Below are 26,936 nucleotides of genomic sequence, written 5' to 3'. Positions count from 1 at the left end.
CTGAATTTATTTTAACGAGATTTGGCTTTTGTTCAGTGTGTGAGTTAACCTTATTTCAGTAAAGTGCACAACTTGTTGAAGACAGAATAGGCCATAGCAAAAAAAATATACTTAAAAACAAGCTACGTTTACAGATAAAAATTAAAATCTGCAGAAAAATTAGTGGCCCAGAAAAAAAAGTAATTAAATTATTTTAATTACTTTGGCCTGACAATGTTAATACATGCCATCTAAATGAAATTCAGCACTTCGGTTTGTATGATTTGGGAAACTTTGATCTTCCCTCATGTCCTTGAAATTAAAAATTCATTTGACATTATTGGTAAACATTTTGTATCCTTAACATGTCTCTATTCAAAACACACAATTTGAATGGTTAAATTATAATATAATATAATATATATTATATATTATATAATATATAATATAATTATATTATAATATAATATATATATTATATATTATATTATAATAATATTATAATATAATATAATATAATATAATGTTCTAAGGAACATTAAACTATAAATACATTCAGTTCTAGAAGCTATCTAATTATTAAGTGAGATGACTATACTAATCCCTAAGCCTTACACAGTGGCATTCTATTTTAATGATTTTCTTAAAAAAATACTTTTTAGTTGTTGATGGACCTTTATTTTGTTTATTTGTATGTGAGGCTGAGAATCGAACCCAGTGCATCACACATGCTAGGCAAGTGCTCTTCCACTGAGCCAGAACCTCAGCCCTGACAGTGACATTCTTTTCTTTTTAATATTTATTTTTTAGTTGTAGTTGGACACAATACCTTTATTTATTTATTTTTACATGGTGCGGAATATCGAACCCAGGGTCTTTCATGTGCTAGGCAGGCGCTCTACCACTAGCCACAACCCCAGCCCCCACACTGGCATTCTTAAAAAATTTTTTTATAAAGCTTATTGAGTTAATTCTTGCTATAATATTATTTTCAATAAAATAAATTTTGATGAAAGTCCATCTGTCTGTAACCTTATCATGGGTTGTTTACTGATAGAAATATTAGTTTTTAGAAAAGTATGCTACTGACTCACCAAATATAGGGCTATTTATTGCATAAAATCTTTTTATTTCCTACTGAACATTGGTGTATGTAAGCAGGAAACACTGTTCTTACCTCCCCCAACCCAAGGTTCAGTGCTAAAAAACAAACCAAAAAGGGAAATTCGGAAATATATACATACTTTCACCTTGCAAAAGACCTTCAAAACAAGTTTCTAAATAACATCTCACATATGCAAAACCAAACAAGGGCAAGATGAACCACCTGCCTACCAGAGTAAGACCTCAATGCTGAGTACTGCTGTTAGTTTTGGAATGTCTTCTGTGTGAAACCAGGTTTGAGGGTGGTTGACTTTCCCCCATCCTATTGGTAGAAAAAGACAGTTCTCTTCCAGCACAGAAGAGTTTCTTTCTTTCTTTTTTCTTTTGGTACCAGGCATTGAACTCAGGGGTGTTTAATCCCTGAGCCACATTCCCAGCCCTTTTTTGTCTAGAGACAGGGTCTTGCTAAATTTCTTAGGGCCTCACTAAGTTGCTAAGGCTGGCTCTGAACTCATGGTTCTACTGCCTTAGGCTCCTGAGCCACCGTGATTACAGGCGTGTACCACTATACTCAGGCTCAAGGTTTTATTTTCAACTTTTAAAAATGGATTAGTCCTGCGATATAAAAATAGAACTGATATAATTGCAACTATTTGAACTTTGGCATTATTGAAAATTATTCATAAGAGAAAAACAACATGAAATAGAGTTCTCTGAACAAGCAACCTGGATGCTGCAGAAACATGTTAATGAGCTAATTAATTTTTAGTATTTGAAGTACTTGTTGAACATCCCTAATCTGAAAAGCTGAAATCCCAAATGTTTCAAAATCTGAAACTTTTTTTTGGGTCAATACTGGGGATAGAAACTAGGATCTGGCACATGCTAGCCAAGTGCTCTACCACTGGGCTACGCCCCAGCCCTGAAACTCTGAAACATTTTTAAGTTTCAGATTTTGGATTTTTAGGTTAGGGATGCTCAAATGGTAAAGTCTCTGCAGATATTCCTGAATCAGAAAAACACTTCTATGATCCAAAACACTTCTTGTCCAAACATCCCAGATAAGGAATATTTAACCTGTGTAATGGAAACTTACTTTACCAGATATTAAAATATATTCTTATCCTTCAATAAGAAAAACATTGAAGAGCAGATGAAAAGATAAACTAATCAGTGGGACAGAGTACACATCTCTTTGTAGACCCTAGATGACATATGAGAAGAGTATATGACATATTAATAGCTCTCAAAAGAGTCAGGGCAGGAACAAATCAGAGGGAGACCTAAGATTCTGTAAGTCAAGATGTGCTAGAATATTACAAAGCTTCTTAGGTAATTGATATATTTTCTTCCCTTAGAGAGAATCACCACAAATAAAGGAAACATTATAAAAAGCACCAGGAAGGAAAGGATAGATTAATCAATAGTGCTATACTTTCTTAAACTAAAAAGCTAACTTATTGCCTCACCTTGTATCACACCAAAAAAGAATATAAGTAGATGTAAAATTGAAATGTAAATAATGAGATCACTAAAATATTAAAAAACATAGGTGACTAACTCATCTGTGGGTGGGAAAGAATTTTCTATTAATTAAAAAAAGAAATAAATCTAGGTGTGGTGGCCTGTAATCCCAGTGAATCAGGAGGCTGAGGCAGGAGGATCACAAGTTAGAGGCCAGCCTCAGCAATTTAGTGAGGCCTCATCTCAAACTCAAAATTAAAAAGGTCTGGAGAAGTAGCTCAGTGGTAAAGCACCCTGGGGTTCTAACCCCAGCACAACCCCCTTGGGAAAAAAAATGGGTATAGGGAAAAATCCATAGATTTGACTGAACAAAAATTTAGATTCTTCTTTGTCAAAAACTGTAAACCAAGGGCTGGGCTATAGATCAGTGGTAGAGCGCTTGCCTAGCATGTGTGAGGCACTGGGTTCGATCCATAGCACCACATAAAAATAAATAAAATAAAGGCATTCTGTTCATCTATAACTACAAAAGCGAAAGCATAAATCAGGAGAAATATTCTCAACAGATATGATATTCACCGGAGAGCCTTTTGTGTCAGGCACCCACAAACACCATAAACTTTAAAGAAGTTTATATTTTGACTGGAAGAAAGCATTTGTAACTCCAAATATAATCCGAATTAAGTCAACTCAGATGAAAGAGAAACTATGGCACACTCTCAGGTTGGATGGCTGGCACAGTGTCGTTTGTCATGGCTACATGGCTCAGCTGAATGGCTGCCGGCAGCACCTCAGCTCAGTCTGGATTTACAGAGGAAGACTTGGCAAGCTGGTTGGGTGGTTCTAACAGTGGGTCGAGAAGTGGAGAGGAGGTACAGATTTGTACTAAACCTCCATTTTGCCTCTTATTTTCCTCCTTCAAGTTCACATGCAATAGAATGAGAAGCCAAGTAAAAGCTGCCAGACACGGTGGCAAATGCCTGTAATCCCAGCATCTTGGGAGGCTGAGGCAGGAGGATCTTGAGTTCAAAGGCAGCCTCAGCAATTTAGCGAGGCCCTAAGCAACTCAGTGAGACCTTGTCTCTAAATAAAATATAAAAAAGGGCTGGGGGGTGTGGCTCAGTGATTAAGTGCCCCTTGGGGTTCTCCCCAGTACCAAAAAAAAAAAAAAAGCTTATTTATGTGCTTTTTACTGTGCTGGGTGCTTTACAAGCATTATCACCATTTAGTCTCCATTGCATTGGAGTATAAGCAGTAACTATATTTTCCATATGAAGGGATGCAAGTTGGTAAGCTTCCATTTCACTGTCTCTGCTAAGAAAATGTTTTCCATTTTTTTTCATTTTATCCATGCACTGTAGTGACTGCTGAGATGTCTTTTGCTTTACAAATCTTAAGATGCCATGAACATCTATTTGGGGCCAAAGTTCTGCTGATCATTCATCAAAATTGTCTGATATCAAAACACCAAACTCCTTAAGACTGGTTTTCCAGCTATCATACATTTGTACGTTCTGAAAGCTCTCTCTGAAATAGGGATAATGATCCAGAACAGACTCATACAGGTGGAATTGAAGAAAAAAATGAAATTGAATATGAGCATGTTACCCTAATTGATTGTGCTTCTAGCCCATGAAATGCATAAGACAAGCTTTGGAAAAGTTTTCTAATTATGGTTTAGATACAGGTGTGCACAGAATCTCTTTTTGCTTTAATAAGCCATGCAAATTATTTCAGGAGCAACAGTTAATTGTTAGTTATAATCTGGCCTGGTAATTTCACATATAAAATTTTTGTTTTGTTTAGTAATGAAACACTTTAGAATACATAAAAAGAAGAAAAAAAATACAACGTAATAGGCAGGTAAGCACTCATCATCCAAATTGGACAGGTGTTAATATTTTGGCCTCACTTAAAAGTTCTCTCACCAGCCACTTGGGAGGTTGAGGCAGGAGGACTGCAAGAGGCCAGCCTCAGAAACTAAGGGAATCTCTCAGCAACTTAATGAGACTCTATCTCAAACTAAAAAGGCTGGGATGTGGATCAGTAGTAAAGCGTCTGTGGGTTCAATCCCCAGTTTAAAAATTTTTTTTTCTCACACCCATATGTGCAATCCAAAAAGTTAGATATCCTAAAGCTCACTTGATACCAACCCGCAAGTCTATTTCCTAAAGTTAGCACATATCATTTGAATATACATTTTTGTACTTTTACAACATATATGTGCATAACAATATGCATTTTTTTTGTTTCAAAGTTCACACAAATGGTGTCTTAGTATTATAGCCCTTTGTAACTTTTTTTTTCACTCAAATTATGCTTATCTAGTTGATAACAAGGAAGTTTTATTCATTCATTTTTCACTGATACAGTACTTCACTGTAGGAAAAAAAAAACAATAGTTCATTTCTCCACTTCCCCTGACAATGGGCACTTAGGTGGTTTCCACTTGGTCCACTATTAGAAACCACAATTGAGCAAAGTCTTTTGTATGCCTTGCACCCATGCGCGAAGGTTGTCTATAGTTGATAGAAGTAGGAATGCTTGGTTGTAAGGGTCTGTCTGCTTGTCTTGGTTTTGACAAATCACTTTCCAAAGTGATTTTACCATTACATACCCTTCGTGCCACTAGGTAGACATGAGTTCCAATTTACCCACATCCTCACCAACACTTGGTTTTATCACATTTACTAAATTTCCTCAATTTGATAGGTGTGAAATGGTATCTCATTGTGGTTTTTACTGGCACATCCCTCATTACCAGTGCTAGGGAGCATCATCTCATGTTATTTTTTGCTTACGTAGGTTTCTTCTTGGGTGAATGATCTATTCATATCTAAACCTTTTCTCCTCCCTTTTATCCTGAGTTGCTTGCCTTTTTTCCTTGTAAAAAATTATGAATGGCATAATTTGGTGTGAACATACTTTATATACAGAGTTATGAAAAATTGTGCTGTGAATGGATAATTATGAATGTAATGCATTCCATCATTATTATGTATGTAAGAAATAAAAAAAAGAAAAAAAACAAAGAAAAAAACTCCAGTTTGGAAAAAAAAATTATGAAGGGCTGGGGTTGTGGCTCAGTGGTAGAGCACTTGCCTTGCATACATGAGGCACCGGGTTCAATCCTCAGCACCACATAAAAATAAATAAAATAAAGATATTGTGTCGGGCTGGGGATGTGGCTCAAGCGGTAGCGCGCTCGCCTGGCATGCGTGTGGCCCGGGTTCGATCCTCAGCACCACATACAAACAAAGATGTTGTGTCTGCCGATAACTAAAAAATAAAATATTAAAAAAATAATAATAAAGATAGTGTCCCTCTACAACTAAAAAATATTTAAAAAATTGTTGAAGGGCTGGAGTTGTAGCTCAGTGGTGGAGTGATTGCCTAGCATGCGTGAGGCACTGGGTTTGATCCTCAGCCCCACATAAAAATAAATAAGTAAAATAAAGGTTTAAAAATTGTTGAAGTCATTCTTTATATATTCTGGAGCACAATCCTTTCTTATTTATATGGGCTACAAATAAGTTCTAATGTGCTTGCCTTTTATTTTGTATATGGTTTATTTTGCTCATAAGCAAAGTAAAATATTTTTTCTAATCAATAAATCTAGATTAAACACTGGCCCTTTGATATACATCCCTTAAGGACTAAGCTAAAGAATTTGTAGATAAAATTATAATTCAACAGGTTGGTATTTCAGTTACAAATAATACAGAGGCATCAAATTAGGTGATCTCTGAAATCATGAAAATAGAATTGTTTTCTGGATACTAAACTATAGACCCCCAAAACCTAAATACAGATATGTAGAAGAATTTTAAAGAGATAGAAAGACTCTTAGACCAGATGACCTGATTAAATGTATCAGCATATCTAAGGAAAGAATTAACCATTCACTAGGGGGTGAAGTAAAATTAGAAAAAAACAAGTTTCCAGGAAAATGTAGGTATTGCCCATTCAAATGCAGTCCAGGGGATTAGTCTTGGCCAATGGATGTGGAATACTTTCGATTTTATTGGTAAGGGCAGGACAAGAATTATGGTGAGTCTGAACCTGATAGGTTTTATTAGCCCAGTAACATCATTAAATAATGAGTCAAGAGGCAGTATAGCAGGTTAAAAGGGTGGGTGACACAGTCAGACTGCCTGAGTTCAATTTTTGGTTCCACCAATTACTATGTAATCTTGGATCAGCTCTATTTCCTCTACTGAAAGGGTTGTTAGGAAGACCAAATCAGTTTTAAAAAACTGCACCAAGCAAGTAAGAAAAATCCAGCGTTATCCAAATACCCAAATGCCAAGGGAAAGATAGGGGAAATACACAAAATGGAATGGGTAGAAGCTGAGAGTAAACATCAGAACTAGAGATATACAGTGGGAACCAATTTGGATCCAATGAATGGAGGATGTATAACTCAAAAGGGGTAACTTAGCCTTAGCTTTCACTCATTATAGCAAATTCCTGGACAAGAGAGGTAGCAGATCCATTCCATTTTATGCTAGTCAGAACCATACTCTGAAATTTGAGCAAGTAAAAGAAAATGGGGGTGCCTGGTGAGATGGCAGAATAAGATATGCTAAAACATAACCAATCCTTGGCTTTGTTTTGCCTAATCAGGGTGGTTCAACTGGTTACCACATTGCATTGTGAAATAGGGACAAGCACCTTCCTTAGAAACCTGGCTTGGCTGGGCGAGGTGGCGCACACCTGTAATCTCAGTGGCTCCAGAGGCTGAGGCAGGAGGATCATGAGTTTAAAGCCAGCCTCAGCAATCTAGCAAGGCTCCAAGCAATTCAGTGAGACCCTGTCTCAAAACAAAACAAAAAAAAATAAATAAAAAGGGCTGAGGATGCAGCTCAGGGGTTAAGCACCCTTGGTTCAATTCCTGGTACTCAAGAAAAGAAAAGAAAAGAAAAAAACCCTGGCTCAGTATCAAGAACTCAGGTGGGAACGGTAATCAATCACTCTACTGTGTCATATTTTCAAGTTTTGTCCAACAGCAAGTTTCTAGACCCAAAGTTTTTATGTCTTCCATCAATACTGCTGGCATAGCTGTTACAGACAGTTCCTTAGTAGTCAGTTCCCTTCTGTGTTTCCTGCCTCTACTGGACCCTTTTAATTATGGAGACTTTCTAGCACCCCTGTCACCCCCCCCCCCACTGTTTTTTTTCCTTTTCAGTACTCAGCAGCTCCTCTTTCTCTTCCCTGATTCACTTTTGTACCTCTTGTTGCCCTACTTTCTCTCTGTTTTTGTATTTTTTTTTTTTTAGTTGTAGATGGACACAATATCTTTATTTATTTATTTTTATGTGGTGCTGAGGATGGAACCCAGTGCCCCACGCATTCGAGGCAGGCGCTCCACCCCTGAGCCCCAGCCCCAGCCCCCTACTTTCTCTTTTAAATGCCTTTCTCACCAATTAGTGCCCTTTTCTCTTGTGGTCCACCTCCCCGCCCCCAGCTGTCAGAAGCAGAAATGCTTCAATTCCACGTGGAAATTCAGTTTTTACTCAAAGAAAAACACTTGTTTCCTCTATATGAATAAAAAATATGCTCAGATGGCTGCAAAGGGAACTGATGAGGTTTGCATGCATGTTCATATTCAGTTCCCCTTTGTGGCTAGCAAGGCTTGAAAAACACAGGAACATGTAGGGTCAGCTCTTGCGGGGACAGAGTGGAGGGTTCCAGATATCTATGGCAAGTAGGGAGAGAAGGCAGCTAAGTAAGTCAATGTGAGTGTTATGGTCCAATGATTTGATATTTGTGATCCTGAAAAGAAAAGAAACTTTGAGTAATGAGTACAACCTAGACAGGGAGGGGGGAGCTGCTCCACCCTCCTAGTCTGGTCATCTTTCTGCAGCTGTTCACTCTCTAGTGTTGGGGAGACCAGTGAATTTATCCAGCTCTCAGGGTGAAACATACTATTGGGAAGTAGCAGAATTCGATTTTTCTTCTGGTCTTACTGAAAAGCTAGATTAATATTCTGGAGACAGAAAAGGAGAGACTATAGGAATAATACAAAGGAAGCAGCATAAATTCATGGCACATTTAATATATCTTTAAAAATGAAAAAGAGGAGCTGGGGTTTTATGGCTCAGTGCTAAAGCACTTGCCTAGCATGTGTGAGGCCTTGGATTCAATCCTCAGCACCACGTAGAAATAATTAATAAAGTAAAACAAAACATTCCATCTAAATTTATTTATTTATTTTTTAATGGCTTTTTTTTTTAGAGAGAGAGAGAGAATTTTAATATTTATTTTTCAGTTTTCAGTGGACACAACATCTTTGTTGGTATGTGGTGCTGAGGATCCAACCCGGGCCGCACGCATGCCAGGCGAGCGCGCTACCACTTGGGTCACATCCCCAGCCCATCCCATCTAAATTTAAAAAAAATGAAGAAGAAACAAAATAACAACAGCTCCAAGACCTAAGTGGGTCATGAAGGGCATCCCTTTGCAAATACAATGTCTTTTTCTTTGAGGAATATTACTCAGGAAATAGTGGACTCTGAGGTACACATACTATATTCATCTCAAAGAAAAGAACCAATGCACTGCACTTTGAGGAAGAAATATAAGTGTTGTTAGAACTTTAAAATTACAAGAATATTAAAAATAAATGAGGTAGATTAAAAATGACCCTGAATTCTCTGCAACTCTTTTTGAATTTGGACAGATATTGAGACTTGTTTTGACCAGTAAAAATATTGTGGCCAGTGTGGTGGTGCACATCTGTAATGCCAGCAGCTTGGGAGGCTGAGGCAGGAGGATCATGAGTTGAAAGCCAGCCTCAGCAACTTAGTGAGGCCCTAAGCAACTCAGCGAGACCCTGTTCGTAAACAATTTATATATATATATATATATATATATATATATATATATATATATATATATAAAACGGGCTGGGGATGTGGCTCAGTGGTTAAGTGCCCCCAATCCCTGGCACCAAATAATAATAATCATAATTATAAAAATAAAATATTGTGGATGTTGTATGACATCTGAGCAAAGCTTTAAGAGACCTTGCAGCTGCCAGTTTTCCTCTCTTGGAACCCTAAGATCATCTCATCATAAATAAATCCAGGATGAAAAATCACATAGAGAGGGATGTCCAGCTTGCCAAACCATCCCAAGTAACTCTCTAGACATGTGAGTGAGGATATCTTGAACCATCAAGCCTCAGTTGAGCTGCCAGATGACTATGTTGCATGAATGATCCCAGGTGAGACTCAGAAGACAGCTCAGCTCAGAACAAACTGCAGAGTTGAGAATGAATCAAGAATTGTTTTGTTAAGCTACCAAGTCTGGGGGTGGTTTGGTATGCAGCAACAGATAAATGATGCATATAAAATGTAAATGAAGTGAATGTATGGAATGAAATTTTTAAAAAGCAACAGTGAATTTAAGAAATTTCTTTAGCAAAAAAGGCAACGCTCCAAATTATTTGACTTGGAAGCTCACAAGCCTGTGTGTGCTTGCATATGTGTATGTGTGTGTGTGTGTGTGTGTGTGTGTGTGAGAGAGAGAGAGAGAGAGAGAGAGAAAGAGACAGACAGACAGACACACACACACACACACACACACACACTAACTTTCTAAATCTTTTACGTGGTGGGGAGTAGTTCCCATCCATACTAACAAGCATATACTCCCCCTGATGGAGAGAACTGAATAATGAAACAATTAGTTTAGGGTGGTTTTTTTTTCCCCCTCCGCAGGGGCACTCTACCACTGAGCCACACCCCCAACCCTTTCTAGTTTTTGAGATAGGGTCTCGCGATATTACCCAGGCTGGCCTCCAACATGAGATCCTCCTGCCTCAGCCGCACAACTTACTGAGATTACCTTCAAGCACCACTGCATCTGGCTAGGGCATCTCTTAAGATGAAGGGGTCTTCATAGGCTGACAGGAGAAAGTGACTACAGTGGAGGACAAAGGTGATTTCTCCTATGCTTTCTTCAAAAGGTGAAACATACTTTAAATTACACTTATTGTTATTATTACAAGCCTTTTAGTACTATTTGCCTTTTACAACTATATCCATCGGTTGCCACGATTTTTTAAAAAGTTAAAAACTGAAAGATGGTAATGAAAACTTTCACATACTAAAATATCAAGACTTTATTTTTACCATCATAACTATGGTTCTGAATTTTTTACCAAGGTCACTCTTGTGAGAATCACTAGTACAAAATAAAACAAAACAATCCCCAAAGGACATAGTGTATTAAAGGCAGATAAGTGGTACTGGGTTTTCATCTTAAGGACAGAAATCCATTGTCTATACAATTACTTTTATTCTATCACATTTAAATTGGTTTTCAGCTACTAAAATATAGTTTATAATTTTATTAGAGCTTAAAATTAAAACAAAAAGAAACCCTAAACTTTTCTATTGCTTTAAGTTTCCAGTTAGAAAATAGTGCAATGCAGACAGCTTCTGCGGCTGATAGCAATGGGTTTATCAAGGGCCGGTGATATAGTGCCCTCTGCTGGCCAGAGCACCATGCAAGAAGTGAACCACTTACAGACTGCGTTAAAATTTAACTTCGGCATCTTTCTTCCAATTTTCTTCTACTAAATATTTCCGGAGATATGGAACTTTAGAGAACTTATTATTTCCTAGCTTCAATGCTTTCTTTGTACTTTTATTAAAACAACACATTTTACCATTTGGAGGAAGAGAAAGATGAGGCAATATGAAAATATTAGAAACTCTGATACCTATGCTTCTCTTTGAGAAATAAATAAAATAAGACTTATTTAGAGTGATGCCTTAAAATGATTGCTTCAAGTCTAACTTCTCTATCAAAGGATTACCAAGATGCAAACACCAGTGAAACTGTGGATTTAGACAAGAATCATCATCAATGGATGCTAATTCCATGGTGTGGAAGGAAAACATTTCATAGAGTCTCAAAATATGACCCTCAGAATACTTATTGATTACTAAGGGAAAGGGGTACCTCTACAATGGAAGGTTGACAGGAGTTAATAAGTTTCCAGATCAAAATCTGGAGACATGTACATAAATGAGATACATTTTTTGGGTCACTTTATCCAAAGCAACAAAACAGATTTTGTGGGTACTATCTTATACAGTGAGAGTATTATAAAGTAGTATACAAGAACGTGGGCTCCAAGGATCGCAAGTTCAAAGCCAACCTCAGCAAAAGCGAGGCACTAAGCAACTCAGTGAGACCCTGTCTCAAAATAAAATACAAAATGGGGCTGGGGATGTGGCTCAGTGTTCGAGGGCCCCTGAGTTTAACACCAGGCACCTACAACCTCTCTCCCCAAACCCCAGCCAAAAAAAAAAAAAAAAAAAAAAGAATGTGGACTCTGAAATCAGACAATCTGGGGTTATAGTATACCAGTTTTATTACCACAGGCAAGTCATTTGTCCTGTATAGACCTAAAACTATCATCTAGAATAGGAAAGTAATAATAGCATTTATTTTAGAAATATCTTTAAAATTCAGTGGCTGTCATTTATTATTATTAATCTTTCTTTCTTCTTTTCGCCTTCCTTCCTTTTTTTCTTGTGCTGGCGATGGAACCTAGGGCTTTGTGCATGCTAGGCAGGTGCTGTACCATTAAGCTACATCCTGAGTCCTATTACTAATTTTTAACAGTGGTTCTCAGAAAAACTGATTACTTCAATACTTGGTGCTCTGAATATGAGAAACCAAATGCAAACACTAACCCACTAACCTCAGATACTCAGTTCTTCCTCATCTCTCTTTCTTTTCCCCCTTTGAATAAGGATAGAAAGTGATATGGAACAAGGACTTAATTTTATCTAGAAGTTCAAAAGAAGTGATTGTTAATAAAATCAATGGCCATGAAACCTTGGTCCCGGAAAGAGATAGTGGAGCGATGAGAATTCGGGGCACTGATATATGGTGCTTTCTTAATGACCTTAATGCAACCCAAGTTGCTGTTTCCCAGGGTCTGATGTGATCAAATGCTTCATTTTCAGAAATCTTTACTTTGGCATTTCAAAGAACCCACAGGAAAAAAATGATCGATTGCCTGTGTAGTTAAGCATGCCTATAATTCCAACTACTTGGGAAGCTGAGAAAGGAGGATCACATTCTAGATCAGCCTCAGCAACTTAGTGAGACCCTGTATCAAAATAAAAACATAAGGCCAAGTACTGTGGTGCATGCCTGTAATCCCAGCAGCTCAGGAGGCTGAAGGAGGAAGATTGCAAATTCAAAGCCAGCCTCAGCAACTTAGTAATGCCCTTAGCAACTCAGTGGGACCCTCTCTGTAAATAAAATAGAAAGGGGGCTAGGGATGTGGCTCAGAGGTTGAGTGCTCCTGGGTTCAATCCCTGGTACAAATAAATAAATTAATTAAAAATATTGAAAAGGGCTGGGGATCTAGCTCAGTGGTGGAGCTTCCCAGGGTTTAGTCCCCAGTACCATAAGAACAAAACAAAAACAAAAACTGAACAAACAAAAAAAAACCGAGAGAGAGAGAGAGAGAGAGAGAGAGAGAGAGAGAGAGAGAGAGAGAGAGAGAGAATGGTTGCTTCTGAAGCATGAGGTGAATTAAATTTGAGTGATTCAAAGATGCTGAAATTCAAAGACATTTTTGCCTTGTCTGACCCATGGCTAAAGTTTGTCCCCTCCTCTAAGCCTACTAATTTCTCATCTGCTTTTCACCTTTGAGGTGAACCTAATTCCTGTGACCACTACTGAGCCTGCATAGTGTTTCTGTGCTGTGCATTCTTAGAGGACAATGTCCAGCCAGCACATTGAGGTCTATATGAAAAGACAAAAGTCACAGTTGAAGGATAGTGAAATTTGGATCATTAGGTTCATTTATGTTTTGTCATTACACTTTTTTCAGAAGGCTAATAAATTTTCTGTGCAATTATAAATGTCTAAACTCTGCTGTTTTTAGTGGTACTTGAGATAAATGCTCCCACTGCTTATTGAGAAATCAGCTCTAGCTAGCAAGCAGAGGTCCTTTTTCTGCACCCTAGGTGGGACGCCCATGATTAGAGCTGCCTGTAGCAGGAGGTGAGGGCCTGAGAGCAGTGCAACTGGAAACAGGGTTGTGGCCAGACACCACATCCTGAAGACAGCAAGGGGCTGACAAACCTTGAACAAACCACAGGTTTGAGTAACCAGGTTGTGCCTCATTCCTCCTTAAGGCAAACATTGGCTTGAATGTGCATTGAACTGGACAAGACTTTCCACTGACCTCTTTTTACAAAAATCATCATCATTACCTTGTGATGTTTGAATGTAGATAAAATTAGGCAGGTCTTCTTTTTTTTTGGCGGTGGGGTGGGTGGGTGGGGTACTGGGGATTGAATTTAGGGGCACTTGACCACTGAGCCACATCCCCAGCCCTATTTTGTATTTTATTTACAGACAGGACCTCACTGTTGCTGAGGCTGGCTTTGAACTCGTGATCCTCCTGCCTCAGTCTCCTGAGTCGCTGGGAATACAGGTGTGCGCCACTGTGTCCAGCCAGGTCTTCTCTTCTTGCACAAAACTGTTCCAATGCCCTGAGCTCCTGATTGGTCAGACAGAATATTTACAAGGCCAAGTGCAGCCAGTTTAGACAGAAGCTCAGATGGCCTAAAAATAACTTTTGAGTTGAAACCCAAAGGTTCAAAGCTGTCCTATGTTCTCTGCTTTCTGACTCTGAAGGAAACTGATAAGGGCCCCTAATTCTAAACCCCAAAACTGAGGTGACTCAGGAAAGCGCTCATGTACCCTTGCTGTTTGTATACAGCCCACCAAAATGAATGATGACGTGCCTGCCCTTTACACCACTGTCACTGAACCACTCCAAAAGAATTCTGGGGCCTGATTAAATATTACAGTTAATACTCACACAAGTATCAAGGAAACTTAGCACAAGTCAGGACTTGAACTGTAGGAAACACTTCAGGAGGCAGAGCGTGAGGGTCAGAGCAGAACACTTAGGAGATAAGTATTTGGCAGGTGATATAGGAAGTAATTCGAACTGAGGCAAGAGTGTTCAGACTCTTACAACACAAGTAGAACTTCAAAGAGAAGAAGGATGGGAAAGATGAAGAAGAACTAAAGAAAACTCCCACTGATCTGAATAGGAAACTCCCAAGGGGCCACTTTTTACAGAGACCCTGCAAAATACTTTATTATTCTTGACATTTCAAGTAATATTTTTGTTAGTCTTGTATTTCCTGGTACTTCATTCCTTTTCTATCAGATACAACAATATTTCCCGATTTCTTAGGAAAATGTAAATAAAACTTGTTTTTTTTTTTTTTAAATTTCAATTAGGAACACAAAATCCCTTACATCATGAAGAATTTATACCGATGTTGCTGGATGACAAATTAGTTTAATGAAGCTCAGGGCTTTCAAAGAGTGAAAAACAAAATGGCCTTTATTTCTTCTATAGTCAATTTCTGCTGCCTCAGAGTCTAGAACAGGAAACTCTGCCTGAATGAAATTAAAAGTACTTGAAACTGAATCCTGGTTTACTTCTCCTAAGTATCATAAGGTGCTATTATGGACCTGCAAGGAAAGCCAGTAATTTTTGCTTTCCAAGGCAGAGAAAGAGGTTATTTGAAAGCTACCTGACTAGTTGTGTCTACCTTCCCCAAGCTACTTAACCTTTCCAGCCTCCATCACCCACCTCCAGGGCTCTTAACCTTAAGATCCCTGGCTCAGAGTGGTCTCTCACCAGGTGTTCTCTTCTTGTTCCTCCTTTTGCTTTCACAAAGCCTTTCGGAATCACTTTGACTCACTGTTCCCTCCCTAGAAAGGGCAGCATTTGAAGTCTGTATCACACATCACACATCACATATGAATCTAAATTTGTGGCTTGCTTGTGGAATCTCGTTCAAATTTCCAGAAATCCTGAATTATTCCATGGCTAACAGACTGCTTTCTGTGACCTCCACATGCCATTGAGAACACAGAAGAAACTCTGATGAATATTTGTTGAGTGAATTGCACTGTTTCAGAAAAATATAGAGCACTAAAAATCAAGATTCTTAAGGAGGTAACAGCTCTTGGGAGCTGTCCTTGGCAGAGTCGGTTCCCTCCCCCCACTCCACCCCTGCCCCTTCCTTATTCCCTTTGTCTGGCATTCTAAATTGGAAAGAAAAGCAGCAGTTAAATCATTCAATGTTAACTGCTACTTAACCTTTCTTGAGATTTACAAAACCCAGAATATTTGGTGATCTTCAGTGAATACTATGAGGAACACCCTTCCTGATTCTTTGATTCTATGCATCAACTAACACAAAACATAAATTGTTGTGATGTTGAACTTGAAAGAAAATAATATGTTTGTAACTAGCCCCAGGAGATCAAGGTCTATTGTGACATTCCAGTCAGAGGGAGTGAGGGAAGGAGACACAAGCCCTAGAAGACACAAGCCCAAGCACCCCACCTCCACCTGCCTGCTTTGTAAAAGCCTACTTGCCCATTGTCCCACTACATTTGCATTCCCTCCTTACAAAAGCCCTTTTGTGTACCCTAGATGGAGCTTTCAGCAAGGTAACCCCATCAGGGCTGGCTTCAATAAAACCGATTTCCTTTCCACCAACTCCCACCTCCCAAGTCTATAGACAATGAACTGACAGACCTGGGTATGGTAACAAGAACTGGCAAAACTTATACCTATTCAGGTGCTTTAGTTCAATAAATGATCTGCCAACAGTTCTGACTTTGGTTCAATGACTGCTCACATCTGTGGTAGATGTTAAGATGATCATCTTAACATGATCATTATCTACTGATATTTACTCTTCCTGCAACAAATCAGGTCTGGCTCTGGGTGACTAACAGAACACTGCAAAAGTGACAAGTGTTGACTTCGGAGATGTTTGTTTCTCAAGATTAAATAAGAATTGCAGATAAAGCAAATAGCAGGAAGTCTGGCACCTAGGAAGCTCTCCTGAAATATGACACTTTATGGTGGTGATGTGAAAGAGGCTCTAGTAGCAGTGAGATGGGGATTTAGGATAAAGAGAAGCCCTGAATCTTAAAGGAAACACCCTGGAAGCCATTGAGATGTAAAAAGCATAGTAGTAAATCTTGAACAACAGGCCCCAGGCCTATGCACTTGTAAAATGAGGGAGAAATACCAAGCACAGGAAAACTGGCGGCTCCATCCTGGATCCACCTCCTGTATGGCCCCTGATATGCCCTTCCATAAATATTGGACCCCACCCCATCCCCCAAGCCCAAATCCGAGCTGCTCCTCACTCTGGAGACAGCTCATATTCTTGAATGCATTATCTACCTTCCTAAATAAACTCTGTCTGGCTCCTGCTGAAGAACCCCGCAGCTACTGAGTTGAGTTCCCTCTCTCCACTGGGAAGCCTTGGGACCCTTCTCCGGAGACATCTCTTCTCTGGAGACATTTCTTCTCTTGAGACCGCAGCTGGTGAGTGGATATGAGGCATGAGGGAAAGAGAGGAATCTAGGAAGAGCCCTAGGTTTTTGGCTTGAATGACGGAAGGAGCCCATGGTTGTGTATCATACACTGAGTTTTTGGGACAATGGAGGAAGAAACAAGGGCACCCTGGCCCCCTGCCAAAGATTCTTAAGCTCCAACTGGAAATATTAAAACGATCTTTTATTAATCACTGAGACACTACATTCCATTTCCATTCTTTTCTAAATTACTTCAAGCTGCATTTTTTTTTAACTTTGATGGTGTTAGGAATTGAACCCAGGCACACAGCTCTACCATTGAGCTACACCCTTAGCAACACCAGTTTTTGCTCTAAGTGATTCCTTCCAGGAACATGAGAAATGGCTGAAGTAAAAATTATGGGAATTCTAGAAACCAAATTTCTGCAGTTAATAGCCATGTACCCTGGATGAATCACTACTTTTTTTTTTTTTTTGTACCAGGATGGAACCCTGGGGCACTCAACCACTGAACGACATCCCCAGCCCTTTTTTTTTTGTATTTTATTTAGAGACAGGGTCTCACAGAGTTGCTGAGGCTGGCTTTGAACTCTCAATCCTCCTGCTTCCACCTCCCAAGCTGCTGGGATTACAGGCCGGCGCCACTGCGCCCGCCTAACTACTCAATTAAATGATGGCAAGCATTGCAAAGATGCCCAGCATCAGGACAGACTGACTCCAGAAACTTCAGAGAGTTTTCACTTTTGCTTTAGAAAAAAATATTAGCAAACATCAGAGGGAATTTATGCAATAGACATGAAATAAGGTTTAAGTGTTGGGGGTTATGAGAAGTGGCAGAGTGCTTCTATTAATTTTAAATGATTTACTAATAACTAAAGTGTTCAGACTTGATAAAATTAGATTTCTGTTCTCTGTTCTCCTTTTCAGACTCCCACTGGTTTAACTACCATAGGAAGATAGTGCTTGAGGCAAGTCTGACTCCCCAGCTGTACATGCTAGGCTTTCATTTGGTTAGTAGTTCACCGACTGATTAAAAATATCATATATAAAATTGGTCTCATAATTCTTTATGTTGTAACTATTCATTTGATCTGAGGCCCACTTGCCACTTCGCAGGATTCTCCAAATTCATTGCAAATGCTCCAAATAACATACTGAACCCAAAGCCCAAGATGCAGTCTGTACTGACAGGGTGCCTCTCTGGGCCTCAGCTTCTTCAACCTTAAAACGAAAGATCTCAACTCAGACATGGTTATGAAATTCTAGCTCAGTTCTATGATACTTGATTCTGGGAAGCTGCTCTTAAGAAAACTTGGAGTGTGTTTGCCTCTATTCTCAGTACAGCAAATAAGCCACCCAGAAGGGATATTACAGATAAGTTTATGAACACATTTGTACTAATATTTTATTGGGTTCCCTCTATCACTGTGTCACATAAAATTAAGTAGCTATGGGGAATTACACCTTTGAACTTAACTGCAGCCAATCATGCTTCATAAAGCTGAGGTGTAAGTAGTTCATGAAATAATCATAAGGAAGTAATATATCTACATATATATATATTGCACATCAACTTCCTCTCACTACAGAAATAGAGAAATGAGGGCTTTTTTTGAGGAGGTGGTTGCTACATTTACCATAACTATTAAATTTCTTCAATGCTCAGTTTAATTTCCTTTTTTCACCCACTGTAGCTGGTGTCAAGCAAGAATCTATTTACATTGACTAAGGATACTGGAAGCGTGAAGATCAGAAAGTTGTAAGTCTGAAATTTGCATCACGACCTTGAACCATATAACCTTAATTGGCATAAACAGACAGGTAAGGGTAATTATTTATTAATTATAGCTTATAAATTTGTTTTATAAGAACTCTAACAGGTATAAACTGTTTACACTTTGAAAAACTGATCATTAGGAAAGGTAATGAGTGTATTTATGTAGATAAATATTAGTAATGAATTGTAGAACTTACTTTTTTCATTTGTCAAATCAGTAGACATAATGTCTACACGAGTAACTTGACAGGCATTCTACTGAGGCAACTTGACATTTTCAGGAAAGCAATTCTGTATCTGTAACATGTCATTTTGATTCTATTTAAATGTAATAGTATTTCCCAAAATTTGAAAACAATTTAGCTAGTAGCTTTAAAAATCAAAGTTAATTTTAAAGGACAGGTACACAGGAGACACAAATTTGTGAACTAAACATTGTGAACTAATTATCCTTTGCTACCTTGAGGTTCCTGCAGAGACTCACATCATCTGTCCTATGAAGCTAGCTTCTGCCAGAGTCTTTTACCTTCCTTTTGTTCAGGAGCATTTGCTATTGATATTCATAGTGAGGCACCTTTGCTTTTGCTGTTTTTAGTATGTTTTGTATTATCCACACAAGGCAGGGGCTGGTGTTTTTCTTTAATATCATCATGAAAGGAAGCTCCATTCCTTATGGAAAATCAAAATCTATTTTGAGCAGATAAATTTTTCTTAAGAAATAAACTGGCTCACTTCATTCTCTATTTGACTGATTTTTAAATCAGTGAAGTTACAGATTAAGTTTTATATAACTGCATCTACACTGCAATTCTCCAGATACAAACTCATTCTGAAGCATATGGACTGTTTTCTAAATAAAAAACACAACAAAATAAATAAAATGATGAAAACAGTGGTAGGTAGGCATTAATTAAGGGTCTCAGTGTTTGAACCTACTCTGCACAGCTCTTAAATTTTTGTCTTTGAGTGCGGATTGTGTGGCTTGTAATTTTGAAATTATGATATCATATTTGGAAAAAATGCCTAGTTTTGTAAAAATTGACATAATTTTAAAGCATAATTTTAAAGATGCAGAAAGTTAATAAAACCATGATCTGAAGAGGGGTACAGACTAAAAAAGCCCTGAGGGGTTGAGGGCTGAGACTGGTGTATGGTAAAATTTTCATGCTTATCAAAATAGAACGCAATGGTTTTTTTTTTTTTTAAATTGAGAAACCCTGCTGTAGACTGTGAAAGAGTGGAGAATGTGGTGCCCAAAAAGCAATGGTGAAAAACAGAGAAATGTGGAACATTCTAAACAGAGATCATGATTTTTATTTGGCCAGAATCCAGTAACTTGTCTTTGTTATTATTGCCTAAAGAAAATAAGGAAATAAGGAGAAAAGTAAGAATGAAAATGGGTTTGTCATTCTTTAGCACTTCATGTGTACTCTGCAAGAAAGATTAAAAATAAGACTTCCAAAAGCAAAAAACTATACCTGCGTTTATCCTGTGATTAGAACAGCATATCCTCCAAACAAATTTAAAACTCTGAAGAACCCAGATACTAAATTACACATGCGGACACATGAGGGCGCTCTAGTCAACAAGCACAGCAACTACAATTTTGACATCATTTTAAAGTCAATTTCTTACTGAAGTATGGCAGTTTAGCATTAACTAGTTGAAATGAGAAATTACTGATGCCCTTGGGCAATGATCCTCGGATTTTGGAGTCTATCCTTGGTCGCTATGATTTTCTTTTTTAAATTCAGGTTCTTAGTTTTTGTTGATGAGGAATTGAATTTACTTCTGAACTATGAAAAGGGTCTCTTTATAGTATTGGATTATAGAGAAGTGCTTTAACCTAGCCAGGAAAACTATTTGCATGTAACTAATATATTTTAAAAAAAACAGTCTTATCTTTTTGGTACTAGGGATTGAACTCAGGGGCGTTCACCACTGAGCTACACCCTCAGGCCTTTTCTGAGATGGTCTCTCATAAATTGCAGAGGCTGGCCTTAGACTTGTGATCCTCCTGCCTTGGCCTCCCCAGTCACTGGGATTACAAACTGTGCACTGCTGAGCCCAGTTTATCTCTTCTTAAATGTGGAACAAAATACTTTGGTAACACCTTCCTTTGACCAGCACGTATTGTTGCATTTACCTTAAATTTTTTAAAATTACATTTCTAGGCAAAATGTGTCATCACTTACTTATACATCGCTTTATGATCTAAGAACTGTAAATTCTGTCAAAGTCAGGTGATAAATCTCAGGCATTTATATCCTTGCATCAAATTTTGTTTTTTAGACAAAAGCACTATCCATCATAATAAAAACACTCCATTTGTATTTCAACTGGACAATTGTGATTAGAAAAGGTAAGAAGCAAGCCATCTGCACGTTCTTTTTCCATCCAATACATTTTGTAACTATTGCTTTTTTATGATCTGGCTTACATTCTATCCATAATTTGAATATTAAATATCTGCAATTCTGTTCTAGCTCCTGTGACAAATTCAAAAAAATCTGATATAAATGAGGAACAATTCAACATGCATCCAACCATCTATGATCTCTTCCACGGCTTTGCCAATCATTTATACCTTGCTTTGTATTGTTGGTCTCTTTGGAAACTCACTTTCTCAGTGGGTGTTTTTAACAAAAATAGGCAAGAAAACATCAACACACATCTACCTGGCACATCTTGTGACTGCAAACTTACTTGTGTGTGGTGCCATGCCTTTCATGGGTATCTATTTCCTGAAAGGTTACCAATGGGAATATCACTCTGCACAATGCATAGTGGTCAACTTTCTGGGAACGCTGTCCATGCATGTGAGTATGTTTGTCAGCCTCTTAATTTTATGTTGGATTGCCATAAGCCGCTATGCTACCTTAATAAAAAAGGATTCCATGCAAGGACCTACATCCTGTTATGAGAAAATATTTTATGGCCATTTATTGAAAAAATTTCGCCAGCCCAACTTTGCCAGAAAACTGTGCATTTATATATGGGGAGTTGTCCTGGGCATAATTATTCCCGTTATCATATACTATTCAGTCGTGGAGGCTACGGAAGGAGGAGAGAGCCTGTGCTACAATCCACAGATGGAACTAGGAGCCATGATCTCTCAGATTGCAGGCCTTATTGGAACCACGTTTATTGGATTTTCCTTTTTAGTAGTGCTCACGTCATACTACTCTTTTGTCAATCATCTGAGAAAAGTAAGGACCTGTACATCCATTGTGGAGAAAGATCTGACTTACAGTTCTGTGAAAAGACATCTTTTGGTTATCCAGATTCTACTCATAATTTGCTTTCTTCCATATAGTATTTTTAAACCCATTTTTTTTGTTCTGCACCAGAAAGGGGACTGCCAGCAATTGAATTATTTAATAGAAATAAAAAACGTCCTCACTTGTCTTGCTTCAGCCAGAAGTAGTACAGACCCCATTATATTTCTTCTATTAGATAAAACATTCAAGAAGATACTATATAATCTCTTTACAAAGTCGAATTCACCGCATATACAACCATATGGTTGACTTCTGGATGGAAAATGCCATGAAACAGGAAGTATTCATGTGACTCTGTTAGGGACACTAACCTAAATGATTAACATGTCATAGCTTGGTTGATGGCAGGCACCAAGAAAGCCTCTCTGTTTTTTTAAAATAAGTAAATATATCCATAAAACTCGATTTCAAGTTCTATTTATGCTGAAAGTTGAGATGGCAGAAATTTTCAGAGGTGAAAGTCAAACATACTGAAAGGATACCACTGTATATGAAACCAACCAACTAACCATTTTCTGTTTGACCTCTATTGTGGATCTTCTGTTCAGAACACAGTATTTCATGACTGTAGGATAAAGAAGCAAATGGTTTATGGATGTCTGCTTTGTATGAAGAATACAGGAGTCCATCTTAGAATGCAAAGGTTAGCATTTGTTTGTTGGTAACATAAAGAACTTTAGGAATGAGTACAATAAAAAAAATCAAATAAGAAATGTCCTCACTTAAGTCCTATCAAAGTGCATGAATAATATAGTATAAAAATCCAAGGTTTTGTAAACACTTTTATTTGAAATTATTTGACTCATATTACTGGGAGAGGCAATATTCATTGAGCAGATATTACAAATATGCTTAAATATTTGGATTAGGCTTTGTCAAAATAAAAAGCTAAAATAATGTCAAATGCCCATTTTCGTCACATTGTGTATTTTCCTCTATATCTAATATAAAAATGTTACTAATGATTGGACTGGGATTGTGGCTCATCAGTAGAGTGCTTGCCTAGCATGGGTGTGACCCGGGTGCAATTCTCAGCACCACATAGATTCTCTCTCTCTTTAAAAAAAGTACCTGGCACATAGATTACCTGGCACGTAGATATGTTCAATTAATTTTGTGAAGTGAATGTATGATAAAGCAGCATTCTAGTTAAAAAGTTTGGTCCCTAATTCAGACTCCCTGGGTTCAATCCTGGTTCCATATCTTATTTAGCTGGACAATCTTAAGCAAATTACTTACCCTTTTCACATGTTAATTTCTTCATTTGTAGAACAGAAAAATACTACCTTATTCATAGGTAGTATTTTAAATCAGATAATGTTGCTTGGCACTTGCTATGTGCCAGGTACTTTGCTTACATGCTTAACATGTATTATTTTAATCATCACAACCATAAAGTATGCCAGTTTACTTGCTGATGAAAAAACTGAAGTGCATAGTTAAGTAAGCCCTGATTTTCTCCAGTATCTAAGTAAATATTTAAGAAGTAAGCATTTCTTAATGGTCATTTCTTTCTTCCATGTAAATCTAGTCAGTAAGACAAATGATGGTGACTGCATTCTGTTATCATATACATTATAATTTTAAAAAAAGTAAATGTGTTTGGATTAAAAGCATCTTTGGAGTTATAATCAGTTTTCTATTTATCCTCCCACTGTACTTGCATTCTCTTTTTCTGATAAGAACCAAACGAAAACAGTTGAACAAATTCACCCATTAACTGTAACTTACTCCTTTGTTAGAAACTGCTTAAAGATTAACTTTTTTCTCCACATGGTAATTCCTTCAGTGATCAAGGAGAAGTTTAAAGTAAGTTCACATGATACTTCCAAGTCTTTAACTTCATAGCGTGTTTTGTTCCTGAATTACAACTGTAGAAACAATTCACTGTATAGATTCTCTAAGAGCCATATTTAAAATCATTAGAGGTGGTTCTGACACTTTTGTGTGATTTTCATTAAAAACCAATACTAAAAAAGTAAATATTTGTTTTCCTTTTTATTTCAGTGTTTAACTGAGAGATTAAAACGTTCAGAGAAAAGTCTGAACACATTTCAGCTTTCAGTATTTAACAGAATGTATCTAATCTTTTATAGTAGCCATCGGATTTCTGGTTCAGTAATTTTCAGAGACAGAGAAGACCTGGAAATCCTAAGTGTATGCTGGCTGTAAATGGAGGTGTCCATTCTAGTGACTTTCTAGACATGTGAATCAGAATAACTCAAAGTCCACCACAAAAGTTCCTGAGATGCCCAGAATTTAAAACTGAGATGATTAGTAATTTTCATCTGACACTACACTATATTAAATTTCATTGTACTTAGGAGTTTAAAAAATATGTAGTTTCTAAAAATAATTTTTAAAAATCACTTTATAGATAATCTAAATAAAAGATGTTATCAAAGTAGCACACGTGAGGCACTGGGTTTGATCCTCAGCACTACATAAAAAACAAAGGCATTCTGTCCATCTACAACTAGAAGAAAGTTTAAAAAAAAACTACATTTAAAAAGGCAGCAAAAACGGTGTGCACAATTTCTGAGTTACTTATTCTTTTTTCATTGGTCCTTTTTAGTTATACATGACAGATTCCATTTTGATAAAATTATACAAGCATGAGCTATCTTATTCTAATTAGGACTGCATTGTGGATGTACACAATGGTGGGATTCACTTAGATATTTCAAATTATTCATTCTGATAGAAAATGCCATGTACTGAACTATATACTGAGCTTACATATTATAATCATTTTTTATTTTGAATTTTTTATGATCATGTTTATCTTTATACCACAGATGCTTCCCCAAACAGCAGATTGTAAACCATGTTGAGTTTTTTTTTGTTTAAATGGAATTGAAAAATTGGCTATTTAATGTCATAAAAAATCCTTTTCTAAATTTACTCCAATTTTAAAGTTTGGATTTCAGAAAAATGATATTTTTAACTTGTTTGTGAGTTGTAGTCAACCAAAATTTGGGATTTCAGAAATCCTGAATTTTGACTTACAGGTCAACAGGATTTTCTTTTAACTAGGAAACAGACATGACATGTTTATTTCCCCTTTCATTCTTCCTATATACATACTCTCATTAAAGCAGATTTCAAACTATTAATCAGGAACACAAACCATTAAGACTATATAAACAAAATTCAGGATGACTACCCAACCTGGAAGTGAGTTTGTCCTTTGTGGGTGGAAGAGGAAGATGGCCCATCTGGTTCTAATTTGATGAGGACTCTTGGCCTATCCCCTGCTTTGCAGATTGCAAGGGTGGAAGCTGTTATAAGTAAACATGTGAAGACCAGGGAAAGAGAAGCTTGCTGGCAAATCATAAAAGGAACACAAAAGGGACATTGGTAATTTGTTAAGCATTTCAATTATGCAACGTAATGCTTGGGACCTTCCTCTGATGGTCCCTAAATTCCAATGGAATTGATATCATTGGAGAGAGTTCCTATAGCTAGAAAGGTTTTACACCTGGCAGAAAAACCTCTTTGGCCACATGACACCACCCATGGTTCAAGAGAGAAGCAGTGAAAGGAGCCATTTCTAACAAGAAAAACATTTATCCCTTTCCCCCCATAAATCAAGGAGTTTTGGTATTTAGAAGGGTAGATGGGAGGATAAAAAAAGCATACATAGGAGTTAGAGATGCAAGATAAATATTAAAACTGTATTCAAGGGCTGGGGATGTGGCTCAACTGGTAGCGCACTCGCCTGGAGTGCATGCAGCCCGGGTTCGATCCTCAGCACCACATACCAACAAAGATGTTGTGTCCGCCGAGAACTAAAAAATAAATATTAAAAAAAAAACTGTATTCAAACCAAAAGTGCACATCATATTCAACAATATTACCGAAGTAATGCCTGAGGATTAACAGTGTGCTTTTGTTTTCAAACCCAGGGCCTTGTGCATACAAGGCAAGCACTCTACCAACTGAGCTATTTCCCCAGCCTCAACAGTGTGCTGCTTATCATAAGGAATAAAAGAAGTAAGTTTGGGTTATAATGAGAAAAATTTATTTTATATAATATGAAGGACTTTGGGGAGTCATGGTCACAGATATCAAAGAAATGTCAGCAACCAAAGGCAAGAGGAAGGACTACTTTAAGAAATCCACAATGCCGTGGCAAGCAGTGTTATATGATGAACAGGCATTTATAAGTCAGGCCATCAGAAGGTGAAAGGAGAACTGAGACCAGAAGGGGAGCGAAGGGCAGCCAGGCGTGTTGACACATGTTGTGAGGAAAACCATTTATAGGAAGCATACCCAGAAACAATTGGGCGGGAGGCCTCTGGCTAGTGTATGTGCACTGTGAGTTTCCACAGTTCTGAAACTAAAAACTGAGCACCTAAACCTTCTGGGCATAGGTCCCGTTCAAAATAGAAAGCAGTGTAGCAAGCAGTTGTGCTCCCAGAGGAGCTGCTTCACTTCAAGTTCAGTTATTAAAACTGTACCTGAGTAGGTCAGAGTGACAGAAAGGCCTATGGAATGCTGAGGTTCTGCACATCCAGGTGGTGCCTTGTGGGGCTGCCTGCAAGAGTTAGGAGAGCCCAGAGAATTCCACAAACTGTGTGCTTAGCAGAGCCAGCAAAGGCAGGCAAGGAGCCAGCAGATGCATTTCGTTGGACGACTGTGCAAATTTTCTCCAAAGTTCTTTTAATTTAGGGATGAGAGGAAGAAAATAAAAACATAATGGAAATTTTCTCATCCTTTCACAAGAAAAAAAAAGAATTAAGGGAAGAAGATGACAGAAAAAAATGGAAATTTGCATGCATGCCTTAATTAATGTCTGAGAAATATTATGACAATGGGTCTTAACCAGGGGCAATTTTCTGCCCCAGAGAACATTTGGCAAGGTCTGAAGACTTATTCAGTTGTCACAACTGAGAGGAGACGCTATTGGCTTGGATGCTGAG

At 37.8% G+C, this 26,936-nt stretch overlaps 2 protein-coding genes across 8 annotated transcripts in view; one reads left to right on the top strand and one right to left on the bottom strand.

Annotated features, from left to right (window-relative positions):
• The window catches only part of Cask (calcium/calmodulin dependent serine protein kinase), a 349,943-nt gene that overhangs the window by 149,559 nt on the left and 173,448 nt on the right, over positions 1-26,936 (bottom strand). The window lies entirely within an intron of this gene.
• Positions 21,250-22,260, top strand: Gpr82 (G protein-coupled receptor 82). Its single transcript, XM_026387554.2, has one exon. The coding sequence runs from the start codon at positions 21,250-21,252 to the stop codon at positions 22,258-22,260; it is 1,011 nt and encodes a 336-aa protein (XP_026243339.1).

The sequence above is a fragment of the Urocitellus parryii genome, chromosome X (genome assembly GCF_045843805.1).
Source record: "Urocitellus parryii isolate mUroPar1 chromosome X, mUroPar1.hap1, whole genome shotgun sequence".
Lineage (NCBI taxonomy): Eukaryota > Metazoa > Chordata > Mammalia > Rodentia > Sciuridae > Urocitellus > Urocitellus parryii.
This window is presented reverse-complemented; position numbering and strand designations above follow the sequence as displayed.

Coding starts and splice junctions, on each gene's coding strand:
- Gpr82 (XM_026387554.2), top strand. CDS start 21,250: ATGAGGAACAATTCAACATGCATCCAACCATCTATGATCTCTTCCACG.